The 22724-nt window shown below is 41.0% G+C and overlaps 1 protein-coding gene and 1 long non-coding RNA gene across 17 annotated transcripts in view; one reads left to right on the forward strand and one right to left on the reverse strand.

The window, feature by feature from the left end:
• The window catches only part of LOC143832681 (uncharacterized), a 32044-nt gene extending 15500 nt beyond the window's left edge, over positions 1 to 16544 (forward strand). For all 3 annotated transcript variants that reach the window (XR_013229351.1, XR_013229353.1, XR_013229352.1), the window contains 3 exons: positions 7995 to 13784; positions 16056 to 16214; positions 16369 to 16544. This is a non-coding gene — a long non-coding RNA (uncharacterized LOC143832681). The remainder of the gene's footprint in view (positions 1 to 7994; positions 13785 to 16055; positions 16215 to 16368) is intronic.
• Positions 1 to 22724, reverse strand: part of BRD4 (bromodomain containing 4) — a 119963-nt gene that overhangs the window by 27777 nt on the left and 69462 nt on the right. For 13 of the 14 annotated variants that reach the window (XM_077327447.1, XM_077327441.1, XM_077327433.1 and 10 more), the window contains 4 exons: positions 16397 to 16606; positions 14969 to 15168; positions 5761 to 6062; positions 4196 to 4306 (listed from right to left, as the gene is read on the reverse strand). In XM_077327447.1, coding sequence (XP_077183562.1) covers positions 4196 to 4306; positions 5761 to 6062; positions 14969 to 15168; positions 16397 to 16606 — 823 coding nt within the window. The remainder of the gene's footprint in view (positions 1 to 4195; positions 4307 to 5760; positions 6063 to 14968; positions 15169 to 16396; positions 16607 to 22724) is intronic. The other variant, XM_077327440.1, reaches the window with a different exon arrangement.

The raw sequence follows: 22724 nt of genomic DNA on the forward strand, positions 1-22724 counted from the left end.
TCTGTGGATGGGGTGGGTCTAGGGGTGCTTTGGGATTTACTGTTTTTTTCAGTGTTTCTTCTTTTATCTGAGGGGCAGCATTGTTTGCCTTTTCTTCTTGGGGTTGTATTTCTTTTACAGTTCTTTCTTTCAGTTTTCAGTTTTACAGTTCTTTCTTTCAGTGTTTTGTTCTGGGGGGCACTGTAGCCCCCAGTTTGATAGCTGTTGTACTTGTTGTAGTAGGTTGCCAACTTTGGGTATTATTGTTCTGCTCTGGTTTGCTGGCCTGGGGGGCACTGCTTGGTTCTCCTGCCAGAGCTGTTCTCACAGAGCAGTTCTGTCAGTGCTCCCTCAGGGTGTCTGGCATCAAGACAGGAAGGGAAGGCAATTGAAAGCCACTTTGAGATTCCTTTGGTTAGTGAAAAGTGGGGTACAAAAACCAGCAGCTATTCATCCTCTTTTCTGTATTTGTTGGGAGGGAGGCTGGATGGGAAAGCCTGTGATGACTGAGCATGGATTAAGCGCTTAGGCCACCCTGTAAATTTACCAGTAGCCTGCTGCATTTCCCACCCTCGGCTTATATGCGAGTCAGTAAATTTGCCCAGATTTTGTGGTACATTTAAGTGCCTCGGCTTATATGCGAGTATATGTGGTATCTTTCTTCTGAGTAAATATCAAATAAGTGTATTTATCTGTAAAAGTAATGGCTGGTCAATTCCTCTGAAGGACAATTTATTCATGGATTGTGTCATCCCCCCCTTTGGTCCAAATCTCTAAACTTCCATATTACAGTCATCTGCAAATGTTTTAACCAGGGTCTAAAAAAGGAATGAGTGTGAAAGAAATAACTGCAAGTGTTGAAGCTTAAGGTTCCTGATTTTACAAAAAACAAGTACTATGATCAAACAGTAGTGGTTTTCCTGTAGGCAATTTTTAAACAGCACAATGTGTTTCTTTGCGGTGGAAATTGCCAATAGGAAAACAAAGCTCTGAATGGCAGGCAGATCTCTTCCACATCTCTCTCTCTCTCTCTCTCTCTCTCTCTCTCACTCACACACACACACACACACACACACACACACACAATTAAACACTCTAAGTAAAAAAGAAGTCCAAAGCTGAAGATCTAAAGCAGTTCTATGAGAAGTTGATGTAGATGAAGGTTCTCTAATAATTAAAAACCCATTCTGGTCTGAGATGCAAAGTGTTCTGCTGGCTTGTATAACTATAGGAAAACCAAAACTATAGGATCCAAAGATACATGAGCATAACTCCATCACCATAACAGGGCTGTTGCAGCTCCCATCCCACCCCCCAATAGATATTTCTCAGGTCTGTACGATATGGTGCTGGGGCTGCTGAAGGAGGCATCTAAGGACCTCTTCCACTAAGGCAAAACCACTCTTTGGATTCAAGCCACTAATTTCAGTAACCAGTTTTATATTCAATATCTTGAGCAAGCCCAGACATGTAAAAACTAAGAGATGATGAATATTTGAAAACTTGCCTTCAATCCTCTGATATTCTGCCTGATCAGTTTTTTGGGGGAAATATCTACTTCAGAGGACTGAAGGCAAGTTTTCAAATATACTTTCATCCTGACATACACATCAATCCTTGCATTACAATGCAGGCACCATTTACAGACTTTATTCACTTTAAAATGCTAGTTTTATAAACTGCAAAAAGAGTATGATAGCGTGGCCATACTTAGAACTATGTACATGAGTTAATTTAACTGAAGTACAATACAACAGAGACATCAGTGTAGTAGCCACCTGCCTTCAAAGAACTGCCAATAATATTCACTATCACATGCAGCTCTTAGATGAACTAATTCAAGTTGTTGCTCTATTAACACAAACATTTCGGGTAAATGATAACCACAGCCTTCTATTAAATTTTCTACTGCATGCGCAGTACCCAAATTCTCTTTTCTCACCATCTGCACCAGATAATTCTTTCTGGCTTCTTTTTAAAAAATGTCCTGTGCTTTAAAAAGAAGTTTAAGGATATGGCACAAGAATTTTTGAAAACAGAAGCCTAGGGGTAAATATAATCTGCCACAGTTGTCATCTGAAACACTCTCCCATCAACCTGATACGTTTTGTGTTTAAAAATAGCAGTAAACTCCACTTTTACTAGAACCAATTAAAAGCCCATAAAGTATGATCTAGTTTTATTAGGTCTCCAATTCTTTCTCTGGGGTCTTTCAGTAAGTTCTAATGAAGGTACTACTTCTGGATTTTCTCTGAAGAATACAGAAGTCTAAGTGCAATTTTAAATTCACAAGAGTTGCAAAGCTCTGAGCATTTTTAGGTGACAACTTGTGAAAGGAAATTTCTTGAAAAATTCAGGTATACATGTACCCCTCCATATTGGATCCTCTGAATATATTATGCTCATTAGGCAGCTGGATGTACACAAAATATGGCCCAACTCTTGTCAGCTCTCAGAAGCTAAGCAGGGCCGGCCCAGCTTAGAATTTGTACTGGAGACCACCAAGAAAGTTCAGGATCATTATGCAGAGGAAGGCAATGGCAAACTACCCATCTCCTGCCTTGAGAACAAGCACGGAGACCTTGCAAGAAAGTGGAAAGTAAGTTTCCTCACAAAAGTTGTTCAAAATTCAGAAACAAACATTTTGGAGGAAGCCATCTTTACACATCAATGTAACAGTTGATTCCTGTGCCTCTATTAATAATCAGCCCAATGTTGTCCTGGAAAAACCCAGTGCAAGCTATGAGATGTTTTTCTTCTGGCTATGAAAGATGTCTATCTCAAGGACTTCCCATCAGCAAGAGACTATTCCATTAAACTAATATTATATCCATACCAAGAACAGTAATCAGAACTGCTGAAATCCGTGTACTGAACAGCAACAAAAAAAGGGCTTCACAAAAGATCTATCATCATTTAAAATATTTGCTCCACATATGTACAGACAGCTAGCATTAGAACGTTTTCCAGATACAGAAAACCCAAGCTTACAATTGTTATATGAAAGAAGCTTCCTATTGAAATCCCTCCCAACAGGCAGTAAATAGTGCTTTAAAAAAACCTCCGGATCCTGAGGAATAACCCAGCACATCTGAACATCGATTTAAATCTAAAAACAGTTTTGGAACTGTAACTGTGTATCTAAACTCCTTTCATCTCTGCCAAAATCTGTTTTTTTCCCTCTCTAGGCCTAAGAATTCCTGGAGCCTTTTTGCACAACTAACTAGGAATGAGACTTCTTGCTTCTTATATGGCATTCTTTTTTTGTGATGTAAAATTCTTTGAAATATGTTAAATTTTTAGACATTCAATGTCTAACTGTAGCAAGTACGTCAATTTTGAAACACTGATTTCATGAAAAAAACCTCTACAACTTGGTCAGTTTCTGAACTGTTTACACTTGTTAAAAATTTACAGTCATATATATATGAGAACTACAAAACTAATTGGGGTATAAGGCAGTATTTTATTATGCCATATTTATAAGATGTATTTGTTCATTTTAAGTATGTCTGTTGTTTAAAAATGCACCATAAACACACACACACACACACACACACACACACACACACACACTCTTCACTTCTGGGTTCAATATAAAGACTCAATTACAAAAGGAATTTTGACCTGGAGATAATGCATATACACAAACATAGGGCATAGCGTATTATTTAAAGTGTAATACATTTGTGAATTACATGAAACCTGCAAAAATCCTCAAAACGAATAGCTAAAATAACTCAAGAAGACATTTCAGAACATTCTTGCACAGAGTTCAGTCTATTTTTCCACAAGAACTTTAGTCCATTTTTTTTCACCAGCCATAATCCACACATCATTTGATTTGGCTATTTCCTAAATAAAAGTGCATTTTAATCAGTAAGATTAGAAGACGGTCAAGGAAAGGAAAGTTTTCTAAAGCTGTGAATATACATCAGACAACTAAAGTGGCATCTTGACACATATTATAAAGTATCTCCTCCATCCTAAATTAATACAGTTTTTTAGGTGTACCTCACAACAGTCAGATAGAACACATCCATTATACTGCTGGGTCCAAACTGAGTAAGCTCCATACGCAGAATCTTCTACACCTTATATAAGATTGCTTTTATTACAAAGACAAAAAAATTAAAGACCAAGCCAGTACTAAAAACATATTTATTTATACAGGAAACAGGTATAGCACTGAGTCTTTAAATAATCTGCATCTAACCTGTTTCTGAATCTTCACTGTCGGAGGAGCTGGACTCACTGGTGCTCTCAGACTCTGAGGAGGAGAACCCCTTCATTTTAGAAGAACCAGCAATTACATCCACTTTCTCTGCTGCAACAAGATAATAGCACAATATTGTCATTGGATGAGAATATAATCCAGAACCCATTCTTGTGCTATGCAGTACTCCCATTAAATACTGAACGTCTGTTACATTTTCCTCATGGAAGATTGCTTGAACTGGCATGTATACCATGACATCATTCCCCTCATCATGCTTCTCTCTGGCACTCTCACACCCTCAGCTGCCTGTATAAGGGGTCCCTGAAAAACACTGGTCTTCTGCAAGTGGAAGTGCTAGTAGCAGAGGGAGTAAGTACCAGAGCAAAGGAAAGTTTTTGTAGCAGTGGGAAAGAACATGGGGAATGATAACATCAACAACGATATTCTCTGTTTGGTTTAAGTGAAATAATCCTTCAAGGGGGCAGGAAAATCATGCTACTCTGCTGTTACTTTCTTTCTGAGATCTGAACAAAAGTTTCAGAGAACTTTCCTTATTGCACAATCCTTATTGCATAATCCTATTGCACAAACATGAAAATGTAAAATTAAAGTTATTGTAGTATTATATTGGAAATACCTATATTGATATTTATCAAGTAGCTAAGTTGCAACAACTAGTTTGAAATTTTTACTGCTACTATAAAGGTAAAGGTATCCCCTGTGCAAGCACCGGGTCATGTCTGACCCTTGGGGTGACGCCCTCTAGTGTTTTCATGGCAGACTCAATATGGGGTGGTTTGCCAGTGCCTTCCCCAGTCATTACCGTTTACCCCCCAGCAAGCTGGGTACTCATTTTACCGACCTCTGAAGGATGGAAGGCTGAGTCAACCTTGAGCCGGCTGCTGGGATTGAACTCCCAGCCTCATGGGCAGAGCTTTCAGGCTGCATGTCTGCTGCCTTACCACTCTGCGCCACAAGAGGCTCTACTGCTACTATACACTTCTTTAAAAACCATATTTTATCTGAATGCTTGTGAGAAAGAAACAAATACAAAGTAACACTTTTAATACTGAAAAACCTAAGGAAAATAAGACATGGCCTTTGATTTACAAGATACCATCTTGTGTTGTTTTGTAAACAACTCAAAAAATAATTTGTCTGAGCAAGGTGAGCATGTGCCCCAAGCAAAGTTTCACAGTAAAGAGAAAATGCCTAAATTTGAGAAAGAACTGAAAACAGTGTCTCGTTTGCCAATGAAACAGAAATGTGATGCGTTTTTATACTTGAAGAAAAAAACTTGCAACTATAGACTTAAGTACAGGAATACTAAAATCCAACAGCCTGTACCAGAGGCCATGAAGATGAAGTCCAGTGTAATATTTAACACATCTGCTCCTTTGTTACTAATCTAATCCATCATTTTTTTGGAAAGGCTGTAGCTCCAGGCTTCTTTTTCCTTGCAAGAGTCTAAAGTGCCTGAATACTAATATCTCTACTGAGTGGTAAGAGTTTTAACATACAATGCTGAAACGTGAAGCAACTGCTCTGAACTTGAAAGGTACCTTGAGGTTTCCTCTTTTTCCGTAGACAAGATGTTACGTATCTTTCCAGCTCCCGTAACGTGGATGGCTTTAATGTCTCAAAGTCAATTTCAATCTCATCCGGATTTGAGTTTTTGAGCGAGGGTTCTCTTGACTGGATGATATGGACAACCCGACCTAGTTTTTCACCGGGCAGTTTATTAATGTCCAGGCTCAATTGTCTTTTCTCTTCATAAGACATTGGCTTACATTTGTCCTCCTCCTCAGACTCATAAGCAGGAGGCGGCTTGGTGTTCTTCACAGTCATAGGCTCCTTCTTACTACTTAAAGAACAAGTATAAGGCATTACTATAAGAAACAAAATTAGTCCAAGATTTTATAACAAAAAGAAATTATTCTAAAATGTGCCATGAATTACATTTAATGTTTACTAACATACGGCTCCAGCATTAGGGCCTTCAGAACACAAAAAAGATCCCCTACCTTGTTCTCCCCCCCCCGCACCAATCTGCTACCACTAAAAGTAAATTCCTAGGGTTATAGGACTCATTTGAAATATAATAATAATAATTACATAGGTTGGAAGGCTGCAGTGGGGACTGGGTAAAATTGCTTTCTTCTGCCAGGAATAAACTGTCTGCTGGGGAACCAGGAAGACCCATGGCTGCCAATGTTTTCCACTGACATATCATATAATCCAACCCATGATCCAGTTCATTTTGAAAGGAGATATGGTCTAAATTTCAACATCAACCAAGAAATGTACAGGTCAAACACTATCTTATTCTTAAATTGACTAGGCTGCTTTTACAAGTCTCCATTTCTCTTTCTCACACCCCATTTGCAATATGGGAATAACAACTATGCTAATCAAACTAACAAAGTAAGGATTACTTGAGATAATATGTAAGATACTGTCTATTTCAGCTTATTAACAGTACAACCAGATTGACAAGCACATAGAAAAGAGAAAAGGCTGATAGATAAGCGTTTGCAGCAATGTCAAATAGTGCAAGTACAAATCACAGGTACTATAGTACAAATTATAGTACACCGGGATTGAAGCAAGCTAATGATTTGATTTACCCTGAGAGCATGGGAATTAGGAAATAGTGACCACAATTCAGAGAACAATGTTACTTAGGTGCAGAGCAGGAAATGTGCATTCAGCACTATTGTTTCAAAAAAGCAGCCTTCATATACCACACTAAAGTTACAGTTTCAAACTCATGGAAACTTAAAAAAAAAAAAGGATATGAGAGAGCCAAGAATTGTCAAGAATTCTTCATCAGGTGAAATGTTTATAAATACAAAAGTGTGTGTGCGTGTGTGAATGTGCATGCACAATCACACACTGGAAACTGAATCCAGGTTAAATTTTCTGGTAATGGAAAGGAAGATAGTAAAATAATAAAATGTTATTTTTAATTTGTCCTTCCAATGTTGCTCAGGGTGGATAACAACATTTTGTAAAAACATCATATACAAAGTTAAACAACATCAAAACCATATTAATGCATATGGCCCTAATTAATATTCCAGATAGGGGTTTTGGTATCAGGAGCTGATTTTCCATTTCCCCTAATGGCAGTGAGGCCAGCATTTATTGAAGGATATGATTTAGATGGATGTTACTTCCAGCCCCAACCATAAGCCTGGTGGAATAGCTCTATCCTGCAGGCCCTGTGGAATTGGTTAAGGTTCCACAGTGCTCTGATCTCCCTTGGGAGCGCATTCCACCAGGCTGGGGCCAGGGCAAAAAAGAGCCCTGGCCCTGGTCGAGGCCAATCTCACCTCTTTTGGGACAGTGAATCTTCTGTAGATGTTGCTCTGCAGATCTTAGTAATCTTGGAGAAATGTAAGACTTCCAATCTGTACCTCATGCCCTTCCTAAAGATCCCATCCTCCAGGGAAAGTGTTTCAGGGAAATCAATGAGCTGCAGCAGGAAGGGGGAAGCAGGAAAGTTCTATTCAGCTGACTGAACTGCCCTGTGGAAAATTTAGTTTGGCTCCAACTCATGCATTCTATACTTGAGCAGAACTAACTCCAGGGACATTCTCCAGAGCACTAATCATGGAGCAGAGAAGTCTTTGCTGTGTCAATGGTAATACGGGGTAAATGACTGCAGCAAGCAGTAAAACCACACAGATGACTATCTGAAGAGCATCAGTTATAGGTAAACATACTGGTTTTATGCATCACAATCTATGTTGGGTTCCACACATGGCTGACTAGTTGTCTTATATCCCAACAGGAAGGTCCTGATACCCTCAAGAGACTAAACCATGAACACCTGCCCTATCCACGGCTGAATCTGCTTTCATTCAGTGCACCCAAGCCACAATGTTGCACAAGTATAAGTTTGAAGAAGGGAACTTTGACTCTTGAAATCTTCTATCCAAAAACACTTATTGGTCCCTAGCTGGTTTTATAGGTCAAATCTTAACTATTCTACTAGAGGCTGACACTGCTGTCCTCTGAAATGATTAAGCATGAGTAAGCGGACCAGATGATTGCTTTACATTAATCAGTTATTTTAAAAAACAAAAAACCTGGAGAAAGCTGAAAAGGGGGTGCTACCCTAGATGAGTACCTTTTAGAAATAGCAGGGAACTACTGTTTTGCCAGTTCAAAGGAAATGGTAAATCATTGCCACGTTCAATGGAGGGCTGAAAACCTTAATTAAGATTGCCATAGCAAATGAAGAGACTGCTGTCCTTTCTGAAAGATGCTGTCCTATCTAGATAGGAACTGAATGCAAACAGAACAGGCCACAACAGCAGTTGCGCGAGAAGTTCAAGAAATCACTGGATATGACAAGTTGATAGTTATGATAAGAAAACTGTGTCGACACAATCCCATGGAAGATTAGCCCATGAACAGAATCAAGGACTGCAACAATACTGAATCCACTGAAAAAGCACCAGATAAGATTTCTCTTGGTAGACACAGAGACTAAAAGACAGATCAAGAAGACCCTACAAGCCAATCATCTATGTAGGGAAAAGGGATTTGGTCTTTTTTACCTATGAATTTCCATAATAAGAATTTGTGGTATTTCTGGGGTTGGGCAGTCTTGACTGATGGGTAAGTTGGTCAGCAGACGGTATTTGTACAGAATCATCACCAAGGGGAAACGCTTCTCCCCCAGTTTCCAGATCAGGCCTAGAATCTGAAAAGGCTAGGCTAGAAAAACACTAGCAGAAAGAAAGTACCCTGAAAAAACAGGAAAGAGACATCCCACCAGGTTTTAACTGCCAGGATGGGTCTCTAGATCATGTCCCTCAAAACAGACATACTTATGTAAAGGGCAGAGAGACTGCCCCATCTCAGAACCACTAAGGGCAGGAATTCATATGTATGACAAAATTATTTTTCTCTGGTGATTCAATGATGGGGCAGCCTTTATTGATGGAATGTAGCAAAGCAGTGTATGGGATACAGTGGTAGGATATAGCGGTTAAATCTTAACTACCTTACAAGAATGTATCTTTCAAATGTTTGGTCTGCTGATGCAAATTAGTTAATGTGACAGTACTTAGTAGAAGTATGTACCAACTTTCACATGGCTGCATGGCATGTTGTCTCAGTGGGCTATAGGTTCTCCAAGTAGACTGCGAGCCTGCGTCTACCACCCAGCCAGACATTCCACTGGTGACTATGGTCCTCACAGACTTGTACTGCATGCAGCAAGGAATCTGCCAGGAAGGATAGTTCTCTCCTTTGACTCTTTAGAACTTCAGCTTAGCTGTTCTTCACATGTGAACAGCCATGGGGAAAACTTGCTGATACAGACCTGCTTTGCTGCTGAGAAAACTTCAAATAATTTTCTGAGTGTCACCTCATATTCTAGTCTTCATTGAGATCATCACAGTCTGTGAACAAAGTGGCTGGACTGTCAACCAAAGGAGTTTAAAATTTCTCCATGACCTCTGAAGTAAGAATGTAACATTTAGATGTGACTAGTTGATAACCTTGCCATAAAACTGAATGGATATCAAAAATCAGGAAAAGAAATACCTAAAGGTTTAGCGTTTCTTTGAAGAAAGGATCACTCCGAATTCTTTAGCTGAGAACTCACTTGTTCCTTCTTCTAGATGTTCTGATAATTCATCACTTTGATTGTCCAGAAGTTTTACAAAGATTTCTGCAGGGAAGAGGCAGGAATGGTCCTTGTCTTCTGCTGCATCCTCCTCTGATAGCTCCTCTTCTTCTGGCAAGGTGTCATTCTCAGAGTGGCCTGAAATGATCTGATCCAGTAAAGATCTGCCAGTTTGGGTATTCCAATGACAGGATTATGCCCCAAGATACTTAGCTGGATGGCTGGAAACAAAAGAATACCATGATGGGTTGAACTAGGCTCTTGGGGTATATTGGACTCCAATGCAGAATCATTCTCAATACTTCTCTGATAATGCCAGGCTGCTGTCTTGTCCAGTTGTGTTTATTAGGCTTGAGGATGCAGACAGGATTTCTGGAAGTTAGACCTACCAATTGCTTGTATGACACCACGCCTTGTAGCTTAAATCTGTTAGGAGAGGGAACTGGTGGCCTGGGTCCAGCAGACAGTAGGTGCCTCTGTGTGAGAGTGTGTGGTTCCTCTCCCTTTGAAACAGGCAGTGGTACATCCACTACTAAAGAAATCTCTGGACCCAGTAGCTTTAAATGAACACTCTCTGATTTCAAATAAACCATTCTTGAACAAGGTGACTGAATGAGATCTGGAAAGCTTCAGGGATTCCTGGACAAAGCAGATTCTTTGAATCCTTTCAATCGGATCTAAGGAATGGTCATGACCTTGGATGCCCTAGAAAATGATCTCAATTAGGAGTTTTAAACTCAGGAAAACCTTTCTTATTGGCTCAAAGCAGCTTACATGTAACAATTAGAACATTATAGATTAAATCAAAATAATATTCTCCCCTCCAAAGATGCCTGCTGTTCACACACCACTTAAAAGCTCTGAGCAAACAGACAAGCCTCATAGAACTTCCTAAACATCTTCAGTGAGGGGGCTCCCCTTCATCTCTTCCAGGATGCCACAACAGAAAATGCCTGGACTCTGGATGACGTTGATTTTCCTGGACCACTCAATAGCTTTGATCATGGTATTATTTCCTTTTCTTTCCTTTATAATTATCATGGCGTTTTCTTCTGGGCTACATTTTGTGATTGGAGCATTTGCAAAAGCAGTGACAGAGCATCTGGAGAGCTTGATGGAAACTAAGCCCTCTTTCCCCCTTTGAGCCGTCAAAGCGCTGAGCATGCAATATGGTTAATTGCCATTTGGAGACAATAACTGAGTTGAAGCCTCATGAATTGGAGACAATAACTCTTCCTCACCCACTTCTCTGCCATTCCATCCCATTTCACTCTGTTTAGATATAAGAGACAAAACCCCTGATGGTGGAAATTCCCTTGCATTGGATCTTGAACTGTGTGTGCTTCCTAGAGAGAAACTGGTATCTTCATATCTTCCTGTTACTGGTGGTTTCATACAGAAAAGAAAAAAGCACATTTTATATTTGAAAAAAAAGAATAACATTTATTTATCTGAAGATTGTTTGAAACACCCTGCCAGCCGCCATAATATGTGTTATTCATCAAGACTTCAAGCATTTTATTTGCAATTGACTTTTAATGATGCTATTAAGTTCTTTTGTGTTTTTCACATTCATGTTTTCTTCCAAGTGCTGACTGTATCCTGGGGTATATATTTCTTCCATGTAATTGTTTACATTTTCTAAGCAGCATTTTCTGCTGTAGTGCATAGTTGCTCTGCTGTTTTGTGCCCCCAATACAACTGTATTGCAAATACAGACAACCCACAGAGAAGGCAGCTGCTCTAGCCCAGTCACCTGCAGCTGATCTGGGTTCAATTAGAAATGTTAGAGGATGCCAAGTAGCCACACTCTGTGAGGGCACCAGAAAACAGCAGCAGTGGGCTCAATGATAGTGTGCAGGAGGGGGGGAGGGGCTTCAGCTCCACCAGGCTTGGTGAAGGGATATGGGATTACTTCACAATGGGTCTCAGAGGACCCACTTGTAAATTGTAAAACTCAAGTGGGCCCAGGTCTGTGGATTCTTATATTTGCAGATTGGGGCCACACGGATTTTTTCTCTCAATTCCTCCTGGGTTTGAAGAAAAATCGTACCCCCCCCCCCAAGAAAAAAAAGTTATGTGGGTTAAGGAAACCTAAAATGTACTGCTACTGCAGTGGGGGAGTAGGAGAAGAGAAGCTCCCTGTATACAAGGAAGCAGCAACTCTAGTCTCACTCTTGGAGCTCCAAGAGGACAGTCAGGAAGAGAAGCTCAGGGAGAGACACTGGAAAAAGGCAGCTAGCTATGAAGAGTCTCCCCACACAGCCAACCATCTCCAGTGGCATCACCTCAGCTGCCCTCCCCAATTATCCCCATGACTGCTGTGTGCTAAAATTGAGACGATGACACTGGACATGGGCGGCTGGGGGAGAAGAATCCTTCTCGCCCAGCCGCTGACCAGCAATGCCTTCACCTCTATCTTGGCACTCAGCAGCCAAAGGAAGAGTCAGGGAAGGTGCCTCAGATAACACTTTTGAAGGCAGGCAGATGGGTGAGAAAGTCAATACATCTATTGTCCAAAATTACCCATATATAAATTGGCTACTTATGGAGCCATAGAGAATTCCCCTGAAATGCTATTAACTTGCAAGTATAATCTGTCAGTAAACAAGATGTTCCTTATAAGCACTACTGCAGGTATGGATATAAAAAAGAAGAAGAGCTGACTGATTCTTATTTTTAAGGTATGCTCAATAGTAGATAGTGCTTTCCTCTGGGGAATGATGGTATAGAGGCAACATCGCATCTATATTAGGTATAGTCTCTATTAGCATTAGAGATATAAATGGTTTAAGGAAAGACCCAATATATTTAGTTAATGGATGCAGGACACACTGACTTCCAGAGACCACAAATGTGTTTTCTGTCTATATAAATCATATGAATTTGTGAATGCATAAGGTCAGTATACAGCCACTAGGGGACAGAGAGCTTTCAAGAATGTTTTGTTCTTAAGATGCCTGCCTGTCCCCTTTTCTCCACTACCCTTAAAAAGGAGGACAGGGAGAAAAGAATGAATGAAAAGACTCTGAATCAAGCTAATAGAGTCTGATGAGACGGCTTTTCATAGAAAGGAGAAAGACTAACTCGTGCTCAGGCCAGGTGACGACACACTGATAATTCCTTAAAATCAGTGGCTTAAAAATGGCCTGGGCCTTACTGTCCTTCACAATAGGGTCTCCTTTGCCACTTGCCCTTTCCTGTCCTCTGTGCCACATTCTTGTCATGCTGATGAGAAAGAAGACACTAGCACTTAGATTCAAATGGTTTTAGCTTTTATATGCCATTATTAAAGCATATAATGATGATGTGGTTTTAGTCTTAGAAGAACCCTCATGTCCTGCCCCTTGGGAGATGAAGGTGAGAATAAAGTTGAGAGAGTTCTGCAAGGAAATGGCAGTCCTGTGTCACTTCCTTCCACCCATTCCCATCTAAAATGGACATGGGGAGGGGAGAAAGAGAAGAGAAACTTTGCTCGAATGCCTAAATCTAACAAAAGCCACAAGTTTTTCTGAGCCCAGTTTTGCTAGCCAAGCACAAATTGTATGGTATAGAAAAGAAGCCCCTCCCTCGGTGATGATTCTGTCAAAGATCGTGTCTGCTGACCAAGAGGAGAATTTACCCCATAAGTAAAGACTTCCATACCCCAGAACCACCAGAGAAAAGCATAATGCTAAAATGTTGATGACAGACAGCAATGAATTCAATATATTTGGTAAAGACACTCAGTGCTCTGGACAGGACAAAAATCAAACACAATACTGGAAGCAACAATTTCAAGTTGTTAAGAAAACAAACACCTGAGATCTAGATATGAAGTAAAGTTCAGCATAGAGAGGGGAAGAATTTGTGAAAGCAAGACCAAATATAATTTACTGTGATTTATGGACACTCTGCAGGTCAAGGAAGGGTTGAAGAAGAAGGAACCTGTGCTGCTAAGAGGTGGTATTCTCAACCTTCCCCTCTAAAAATTGCATAACCACTTAGATATCTGAGACAATACTATATCTTACAAGTGCCACTATTCCAGTCCTTCTAGTACTGATTAGTTATAGCTAAAGTTGACGCAGGATAAGCTGGTTGGGACTGAATGTCAGAGCCTGATCTGTCATGTTGAAGATTTAGCATAACATTTATTCTTTTTCTTAGTTTCCTATTGAGCATCAGCAGTTGCAGATGGGTTAATAGTACAATTTCTGTTCTGATTTTAGACCACTTAGGAGGCCATTTCAGACAACACAGTTCTCAGGATCTGATACTAGAACAGATCCACAAGATCTAACCCAATGTTCAAAACATTTAATTTAAGCTAACTACAATTTTCATCACAGGTGTATATTCAAGTATCTAAAGCAGGCTTTCTCAACACCTCAACATGAATCCTGGGGTTTCGACAGTCCTGGAAAGGTTTACTGAATGGGTGGGAGTTAATTTTAAATATATTTTTAAAATTAATTAAACATTTATTGGGCGATCATATATGGTCATAATGACCTGCCTACCCCCCTTCCAAACTGGCCAATGATGTTTCTGGAGGGGGTGCAAAGGGTAGGGCTCCTGTGTACATAGCTTTACTTCCCAACCATATTCTGCATGACTGCACCACTTCTGGGGTTTCTTGAAGCCTGAAGAATGTTTCAGGGGTTTCTCAATGGTAAAAAAGTTGAGAAAGGGCGATCTAAAGATTCCTGTGCCTTAGCAAAGCAGCCGATATAATCAAAACCCACAGTGATATTTGCTGTTGGAAAAGATATGATGTTGAGGTTTTCTGACATGCAAGAAGTCATTCATAGCCTCCCAGAAAAACTAGCAACTACTGTAGGTTTTGCTAAGGAATGTTGCTTGATGTAGATGTGCTAAAACTAAACAGTAGAGATAATTATTTGAACAGCTTAGAAGATATCTAATATGTGTGAATTCTAAGTTCAAGCAGAAGTGTTATTTAACTACAGTTAAAAAGGTTAACTACAGTTATTTTACCACAGCCAAAAATATTATGACTTTAACTAGATGTTTCAAATATGTGAGGTACTGAGATTCTGTGGCACTCCTGGTTAAGTTCTAAATAGTTCTTATTCTATACTTATCAAGCAAAAAGTACAGAATGGCACACACAGAGGGCTAACCTTGAATTACTGCTGCTGCTGTTACTTTTCTTGGCCTTCTTAGGTGGAGGATCCTTGGGTTTATTTTTCTTATTCTCTTCCACTTCTTCTTTCTTTTTGTGCTTCTCTTTTTTCTTTTCTTTTTTGTCTTTTTCTTTCTTCTTTGGTTTGTTCTGTTGGGGCTGGGACAAGGCAGCCAACTGCTCATGTACTGCTTTAAGCTAAGAAGCAGATAAAGTAGTGGTTAGGAGTGCGGGCTTCTAATCTGGCGAGCTGGGTTTGAATCTGTGCTCCCCCACATGCAACCAGCTGGGTGACCTTGGGCTAGCCACAGCACTGAGAAAACTGCTCTGACCGAGCAGGAATATCAGGGCTCTCTCAGCCTCACCCACCTGGGGAGAGGAAAGGGAAGGCAACTGTAAGCCACTTTGAGACTCCTTCGGGTAGAGAAAAGTGGCATGTAAGAACCAACTCTTCTTCTTCTTCTTCTAAAGATTGAGACAATTTTGCTTGGACTTTCTTCTTTCATTTATCCTTTCTTTACTGCTCTTCCTCCCCCTTGATGCAATCTAATTGCTTTGTATAAAGAGATTTAAGTGTGTGCAAATTTAGTGTAACACCAAGGCTTATGGGATAGGAGGGGATGAGACTCAAAAGACTTAAAAAAAATATTTGGACACTTAGTGGAGCACAGACCACAACAGCAGATTAGAGTCCTCCTTTGCCCCATACCTCTCCCATCAACAACTTTAAAAGGACTTCCCTTCTTATGAGAAAGCCTCTTTCCCCTCAAGATGCAAGACACAGAGCTAGAATAAAGGGCTGTTGTGCCACGATCCAAAACTGAACCTGAACCTAAAATGTCTCTATTGCCTTGAACTCAAAACAGAACTGAACTCCACAAAACAAGCACTATTACAAAATAAATGCCTTAACAATCAGGTGCTGAAGTAGTTCTTCAGCAGTAGTAAGGGATCATCTTTCTCTGCTTTAATCCTAGATACCTGGGAAAAGGGAGCATCCATATGTCCCAGAAAGTAAATGTAGAAAAAGAGTGTATGGTTCAGGAATGGTAATTCTCCTTTCTCTTACATTTACTGTGATCCAGGCATGAACTGCTTCTTTCACATCAGAATGGAAAGAAAAAAAAACAGAACTACTTTGGTACAAGACCTGGCACCGCTATAATGCCAGTCTGACCATTAAATAAAGCTACAAATTATTGGATTTGTATTTACAGGATTTTCACACTTCTTCAACCCCATAGGTAAGCACTGACCACTCTTTAACAATTAATACAAACATGGAGATGAAAAGTTCCAGAGTGTGGTTGTGATCATCTACACATTAGTCTGTGAGATACAAATCAGAAAGAGCCAGTAAACTAAACTAAACTAAACTACTGAACCTTTATCTTCCAGGTTCACAGCAACATAATAAGCATTTTACCTGTTCCTGAAGTTCTGCTAGCCGCTGAGCTCGCTCTTCCTCAGAATCATCTGATGAACTGTCACTATCAGAAGAGCTGTCACTGCTGCTATCACTGGATGAAGGTGGGGGCATTTTGGGTGGGGGTTGCACCACTACTGGAGAAGAAGCTGGAATCACGGGTTCTTCAGGTTCATCTGGCATTTTAGCAAAGCGCATTTCAAAAACATCCTGAGGAAAACATGATGATCAATATACTGTTCCACTGTTACATACTAGTATTATCAGGAAACTATACAGTGATTTCTATTACATTCTGCACAATTAAGTAAAATGATTGCGCATGGATATGGACCACAAAAATGTGTCTCTTACTCATGGTGTGATCACCATAAGAAGGCTTAGTATGCAACCAAACAGTGTTCCAAGTGCTGTTGCTCACAAGACAATGGCAGCAATGTACTCCCATGGAGAAAGCTGAAGTGGTAAACTTTTTATCGCTACAAAAATTCCTGAAATATACAGGTACACTTCCAACTGCCTGTGTGTTTCCCCCAATGGAAACTATATCAGGTAACTATATAACCTTACCCACAGAATGGTATAGTAAAAATTAATAAATGGTTCAAAGTGGTATTATTGGCTTTTTACAGAAATTATGGATGGGTTTCCTGCTTTTCCTTGATAAGGTGACTAAAAGCATAATAGTGCCACGACTGTATGTGCTCTTGGACTTTGATTTTTTTCCTAAATTTCTATACCATTTTGGGTTCAGAAAAAGTTGGGGAACAGAAATGACTTTAGTCGTGTTGGTGGCTAATCTGGATTTGGACACAGTTGTTCATTTATCCTTAGCTCTCAAGAGCTCAATGGGACAAGGCCCTCCTGCTTCTGAGTAAGACAATTTTATCACTGAAGCAATCCATCTGGATAATGTCTGCAACAAACCTTTTTTCCTTTCAAAACTCCCACATAACAAAGATATATCTTTCCTGAGATTTTCTGACTGTTCACATCCCTTCTAATGGCTGTATGCAGACATTTTTATGCCTCAGACTGAAGTATGGGGAAAACACTAGAAAGACAGCTCCTTAAGTCAAATGAAATTTTGAAAGTACCTTTGGAAAAAATGGTAAGCTAGGCATCATCACTCTATTCTGAAATACTTTAAAGAAAGAAGGCTCTATATGCAGCACAGCTAATTCACTTCCTCACCTCACTGATGTAATTGCTGCCAAAACATGCACTTTCATTGACAGCCATTGTAATGATGTTACAAAGGCTTAAATGGTCTAGACTGCTGGGTGACCATTGCTGTCTGGGTTTTGGAGGACTGGCATTAAGAAGGCCTTTAAGGAATTATTTAGAGAAACTATGTGAAAAAACAGACTGACCCTGAATTATGGGATGGTACACTGAGATGGGTGCCAATATTGGTCTCATCCTTATACCTGAATAAAGCATGTTGACAAAAATAAAAGTACTACTTTGGTACAAGACCTGGCACCGCTATAATGCCAGTCTGACCATTAAATAAAGCTACAAATTATAGGATTTGTATACTCTAACAGACAAATGAAACAAGCATTTTCCTTTCAACTCAAGTAAATATTCTGAAAGCTAGAGGTGACTTTTCAGGTAAAACACTTTTAATTAATGTCCATTCCCCAAACCTGATTCATTTATTGCTGTGTAAGCATCTTGTCACTGGCTTTCTCACTTTTATCAATATTTCTCTAAAACTGGAAGAGCACCTGAACTCCTGGGCAGAATCCCCAGGCTGTCAAATGCAGATTTGCCATTTTATGATGTCTTCTTTGCCCTACATTTAGCAGATCAGAAACTACTGGTAAGTGAATGTACAGTCCTTTGTACAACTGTTTCAGGCTGGCAAGCCACATTTGTCATGGTCAAAAGGAAGCAATCAAAACCAATCTGAGTTCTCCCAAATGATCTTTGCCACCACTTTCACCATTAGTGGAATGGGAGGGAAAGGGTAAAATAACTTCCCCACCATTTAAGATGGAAGGCTCAAAAGCACTCTGTCCCAACCTTTTGTCCTTGAAGGACCTGTGAAATATTTTTCTGTTTTACAATCATTTACTGTTTCCATTGTAGAGAAAGATATTAGGCCTGTACGGCAACAGGAGAAATAAGATCCAATGATGTCTAGTAATGTCAGCACCACCCAAGCTTCTGAGAAAGGCTGCATTTTCCCTGGCGAGCTTTCATATAACCTTGGAACCCTGGTTGGAAATCCCTGGCTTAAAGAGAAAGGATCCCTTCCTGCCACTGAACAAAACTGCTGGGCCTTTGCATTCTCCCTCACCACAAACAAATCTATCTATGGGCTGCCCCACCCCTAGAATATGTAAGATCTGTAGTGTGTATAACTGAGCAGAATATAAAGGAACACCGGAAATGTATTTAGATAGGTACTTCCGGATGATTTTCAAATTATCTCCTTCAGTGTCCTGATTAATAGGAGACTTCCTGCTGTTTGAGCACACTTCCTGATTCCCTTCAGAACAACAGAAGTATGACTATAGATGACAGATGGATAGTTAGCCACCCCCCCCCTCTTTCCATACATAGTTTCTCTTCTGAATAAAAACTATTTTAAGCAGTCTGGTGTTCCACTCTGTATATTCAAACTCTGCCAACAGAATATAGGGTGTAAGTAACTCTCTAGATTGGACCATTTGTGATTCATAGCCAGGGGCCTGCTGAGATAATCTGCGTGTACATTTTCACAGCCTGCAATATGAATGGTTTGGTGGACCACTTCATGTTGTACCACCCAATGCCAAATTTCCACTGCTTCCACTGGCTTCCATTCAGTACTCCCTGTCTGTTCAGGCAATACGTAGCTGAAATATTGACCATTTTACATTATAATCAATTTTCCACTCAGCATATCTGTGAAAGAAATTAGGGCATTGTCAATTGATCTTAATTCAAGAATATTTATATGGAGTACTCTCTTTCCCTCTCTCCTTGATGCCATCTTGGAAGAAACTTCTGAATTGGCGCCTTCCAGTTTGGCTTCCGACCTGGATCTAAGCAGGTTGGCCCTGCTGCACTTATTACATCCGTTAAGTGTTTGACACAGTTGTCCACAAACTATTAACCCACCGCCTAACCAAGACAGGAGTTAGACACACAGTCCTGAAATTACTAGAACCCTTTCTCAAAAGTTGGAAAGAGAGGGTGACTATAGGGAACGATATGTCCCAGCATAGGGCCCTGAACTGTGGGATCCTGCAGAGAGCCACTCTGTATTTAATATCTATATGCACCCCCTTGCTCAGCTGATCGGGAGCCTCAGCTGGCCTGTCATCAGTATGTGTATGATACCAAGCTATTTATGTTAATGGATGACCATCCATCAACATCCCCAGACAATCAGGCCAGGTATCTGGGGGGTCATGGTGGACTGGCTCAAGCAGAGTCAGTTGAAGTTGAATCTAGCCAAGATGGAGGTCCTCCAGCTAGGCCAGCATGCAGAGAAACAGGTGATGCAGCTCCCAAAACTTGACAGAGTGCAGTTAACATTAGTGTCAAGAGAATTTTGGATCCCTCCTTATCAGTGGAAGCCCAAATCATGAAGATGGTCCTATTTACGTCAGGCAAGGCAGGTTGCATCTTATCTCTCAGAGCTGGAACTAGCCAGAATGATCCATGTGACTGTCACCTCTAGACCAATGGTCCCCAACCGTTTTATCACCGGGGACCAGTCAATGCTTGACAATTTTACTGAGGCCCGGGGGGGGGGGTAGTCTTTTTCCAAGGGACGTCGCTGCCGCCCGAGCCCCTGCTCCACTTGCTTTCCCGCCAGTGCCCCTGACTTCCCACCTCCTGCTGGGGGGTGCTGCCAGCAGCAGCTGCGCAGTGCCATGCCAAGGGGGAGCCCCAGCCATGGTGGCCGCTGGAGAGCACCAAAGGTGAGTCAGAAGCAGAGTGGCAGGGCAGCCCCCGAGGCAGCAGCTGGGGAGGAGAATGAGGAGGAGCCGCGGACCGGTACCGACTGATCCATGGACTGGGACCGGTCCCTGGACCGGGGGTTGGGGACCACTGTTCTAGACTATGCAGGACTGCCCTTGAGACTGCTCTGAAACTCCAACTGGATCAAAATGTAGCTGCATGAGTCCTGACAGTGACTCAGTGGAGAGCACACGTAACATCAGTGCTCTTCCAGCAGCATTGGCTCTAGACCAAATCAGGTTCAAGGTGCTGGTATTAACCTTTTAAGCCCTAAATGGTGTGGGACCAGTGTACCTGCGGGACTGTCTTTTCCCTTATAATCCCCCAAGAGCACCAAGATTTTCAAATCACATCTGCTTAGGGTTCCTGGTCCAAAAGAGGTGAAATTGGCCTCGACATCCACCAAGAAAGACAGGCCTCACTGCTGGCAGGGAGACAGAGATTCAGAAGAGTTTGAAGATTGGCTCCTACCCAAATTCTCATCTGGGTATTTTAGCTGAGGGCATTAGTGATAATGTAACTGGTTTAATTTTTAACCTGTATGTTTTTAATGTTGTGACTCGCTCTGAGCGATATGGAAGGGTGGGATGAAAATACAAATGTATTACTTATTTATAATTTATCTACTCTGAAGCAACTGGACAAAACATTGTGCACCCCAACCTTCTACTGAGGCATCTGTGGTTACCACTACCTTATGAGGAATAAAACCAAATGATGTACCCATGACCAAATATCACTTAACTGTTCAAACAGATAATGTTCTGGTCATCTACCTAGAAATAGGGAAATTCTTGTGCTGGAAATTTAACACTGATCTAAAATGCTTGCTTCCTTTTTTTCTTTCTTCACACACTTCTATTCCACCCTTCCCCAGAGGCTTAGGGCAGATCACAACATTTTAAAAAACATAGAGATTTAAAAATTAATTTCCCCAAAGCTGCATCCTTAATAAAAAAGGAGGGGGGAGTGGGAAGAATAATCCCAAAGTTGTTGGATTGGCTTAAATAGGGTTAGATATGGAGGCCAGCAATTTTTTCAGATGTTATTCAAAGACTTCAACTATATGCCCAATGGAACAACTCTGTTTTTCAGGTCCTGAGGAACTGTTTAAGGTCCTGCAGGGCCGTGATCTTACTAGCCAAAGCGTTCCACCAGTCTGGGACCAAGGATGAAAATGCCCTAGCCCTGGTTGATTTCCTTGGGACTGCTGATCTTGAGCAAATTTTGCTCACCTAATATTAAGAGTTCTTTGGGGAACATACTGGGAGAGGAAGTCCTGCAGGTATGATGGTCCAAGACCATTTAGGGCTTTGAAAATAAAAACCAAAACCTCGAACCTGATCTGATCCTCAATCTGGAGCCAGTGCAGTTGGAAAAGTGCAGGTTGTATATGTACTCTCAATTGGGTCTCAGTAAGGACACATGCTGCCACATTCTGGACCAGTTAAAGTTTCTGGAGAAACTTCAAGGCCAGTCCTGTGAAGAGAGAGTTAGCGTAGTCCAACCTGGTGACTGTTGTGTGGATCACAGCTGGGTGTCAACAGGTAGAGTACTAGTTGTTACGCCTGGCAAATGTGGTAAAATGTCTGGTGGGGGAACATAGGTGACTTGGGCCTCCATAGATAGAGACATCCAGGATCACATCTAGGCTGTAGACTCCCAATGGTCGCCAGAGCTGCTAATTGGACCAAATCAAGGGAAGGATACTGCACTAATGCACATAGGGTGCTTCACCTTAGATAGAGGACCTGTGTCTTATCAGGATTTAACTTCAGCCGACTCCACTTGAATCAACCCACCATGGCCTCCAAACACCTGACCAAGGAATCTGGGGGTTCAGATGGATGGCCATCTATCAACTGATATAGCTGTGTGTCATCAACATATTGATGACATCCCAGCCTGAAACTCCAGACAAGCTGGGAGACAGGGTGCATAGAGATAGTAAACAGCATCAGAGAGAGAATAGCTCCCTGCAAGACCCCACATACCACGACATGTTGCTAGAAGGTTCTCTTCCCTAGTGCCATCCTTTGTCCCCAACCTTGGAGAAAAGATTGCAGCCATTTAAGAGTGGCACCTTGAATCCCCAGATCAGCTAGATGGGAAACTAACAGCCCATGATCAACAGTGTCAAATGCTGCTGCAAGAACCACAACAGAATTCGTCTCATATATAATCTAGTTAGGGAAAGAACTGCTGCTGTAGAGGCCATTAGACCTAGCAAACGACTGTAAAGAACATGCAATTTGAAAATGGTTAGCTAACAAGAATATAGCCATAGCCTTAATGACTGCTCTTTTATCTGGAGGTAGGACTCCTTTCCTAACTCACTATCTAGAATTGCATCAATAAACTGATC

Source organism: Paroedura picta, chromosome 3, assembly GCF_049243985.1.
Source record: "Paroedura picta isolate Pp20150507F chromosome 3, Ppicta_v3.0, whole genome shotgun sequence".
NCBI lineage: Eukaryota > Metazoa > Chordata > Lepidosauria > Squamata > Gekkonidae > Paroedura > Paroedura picta.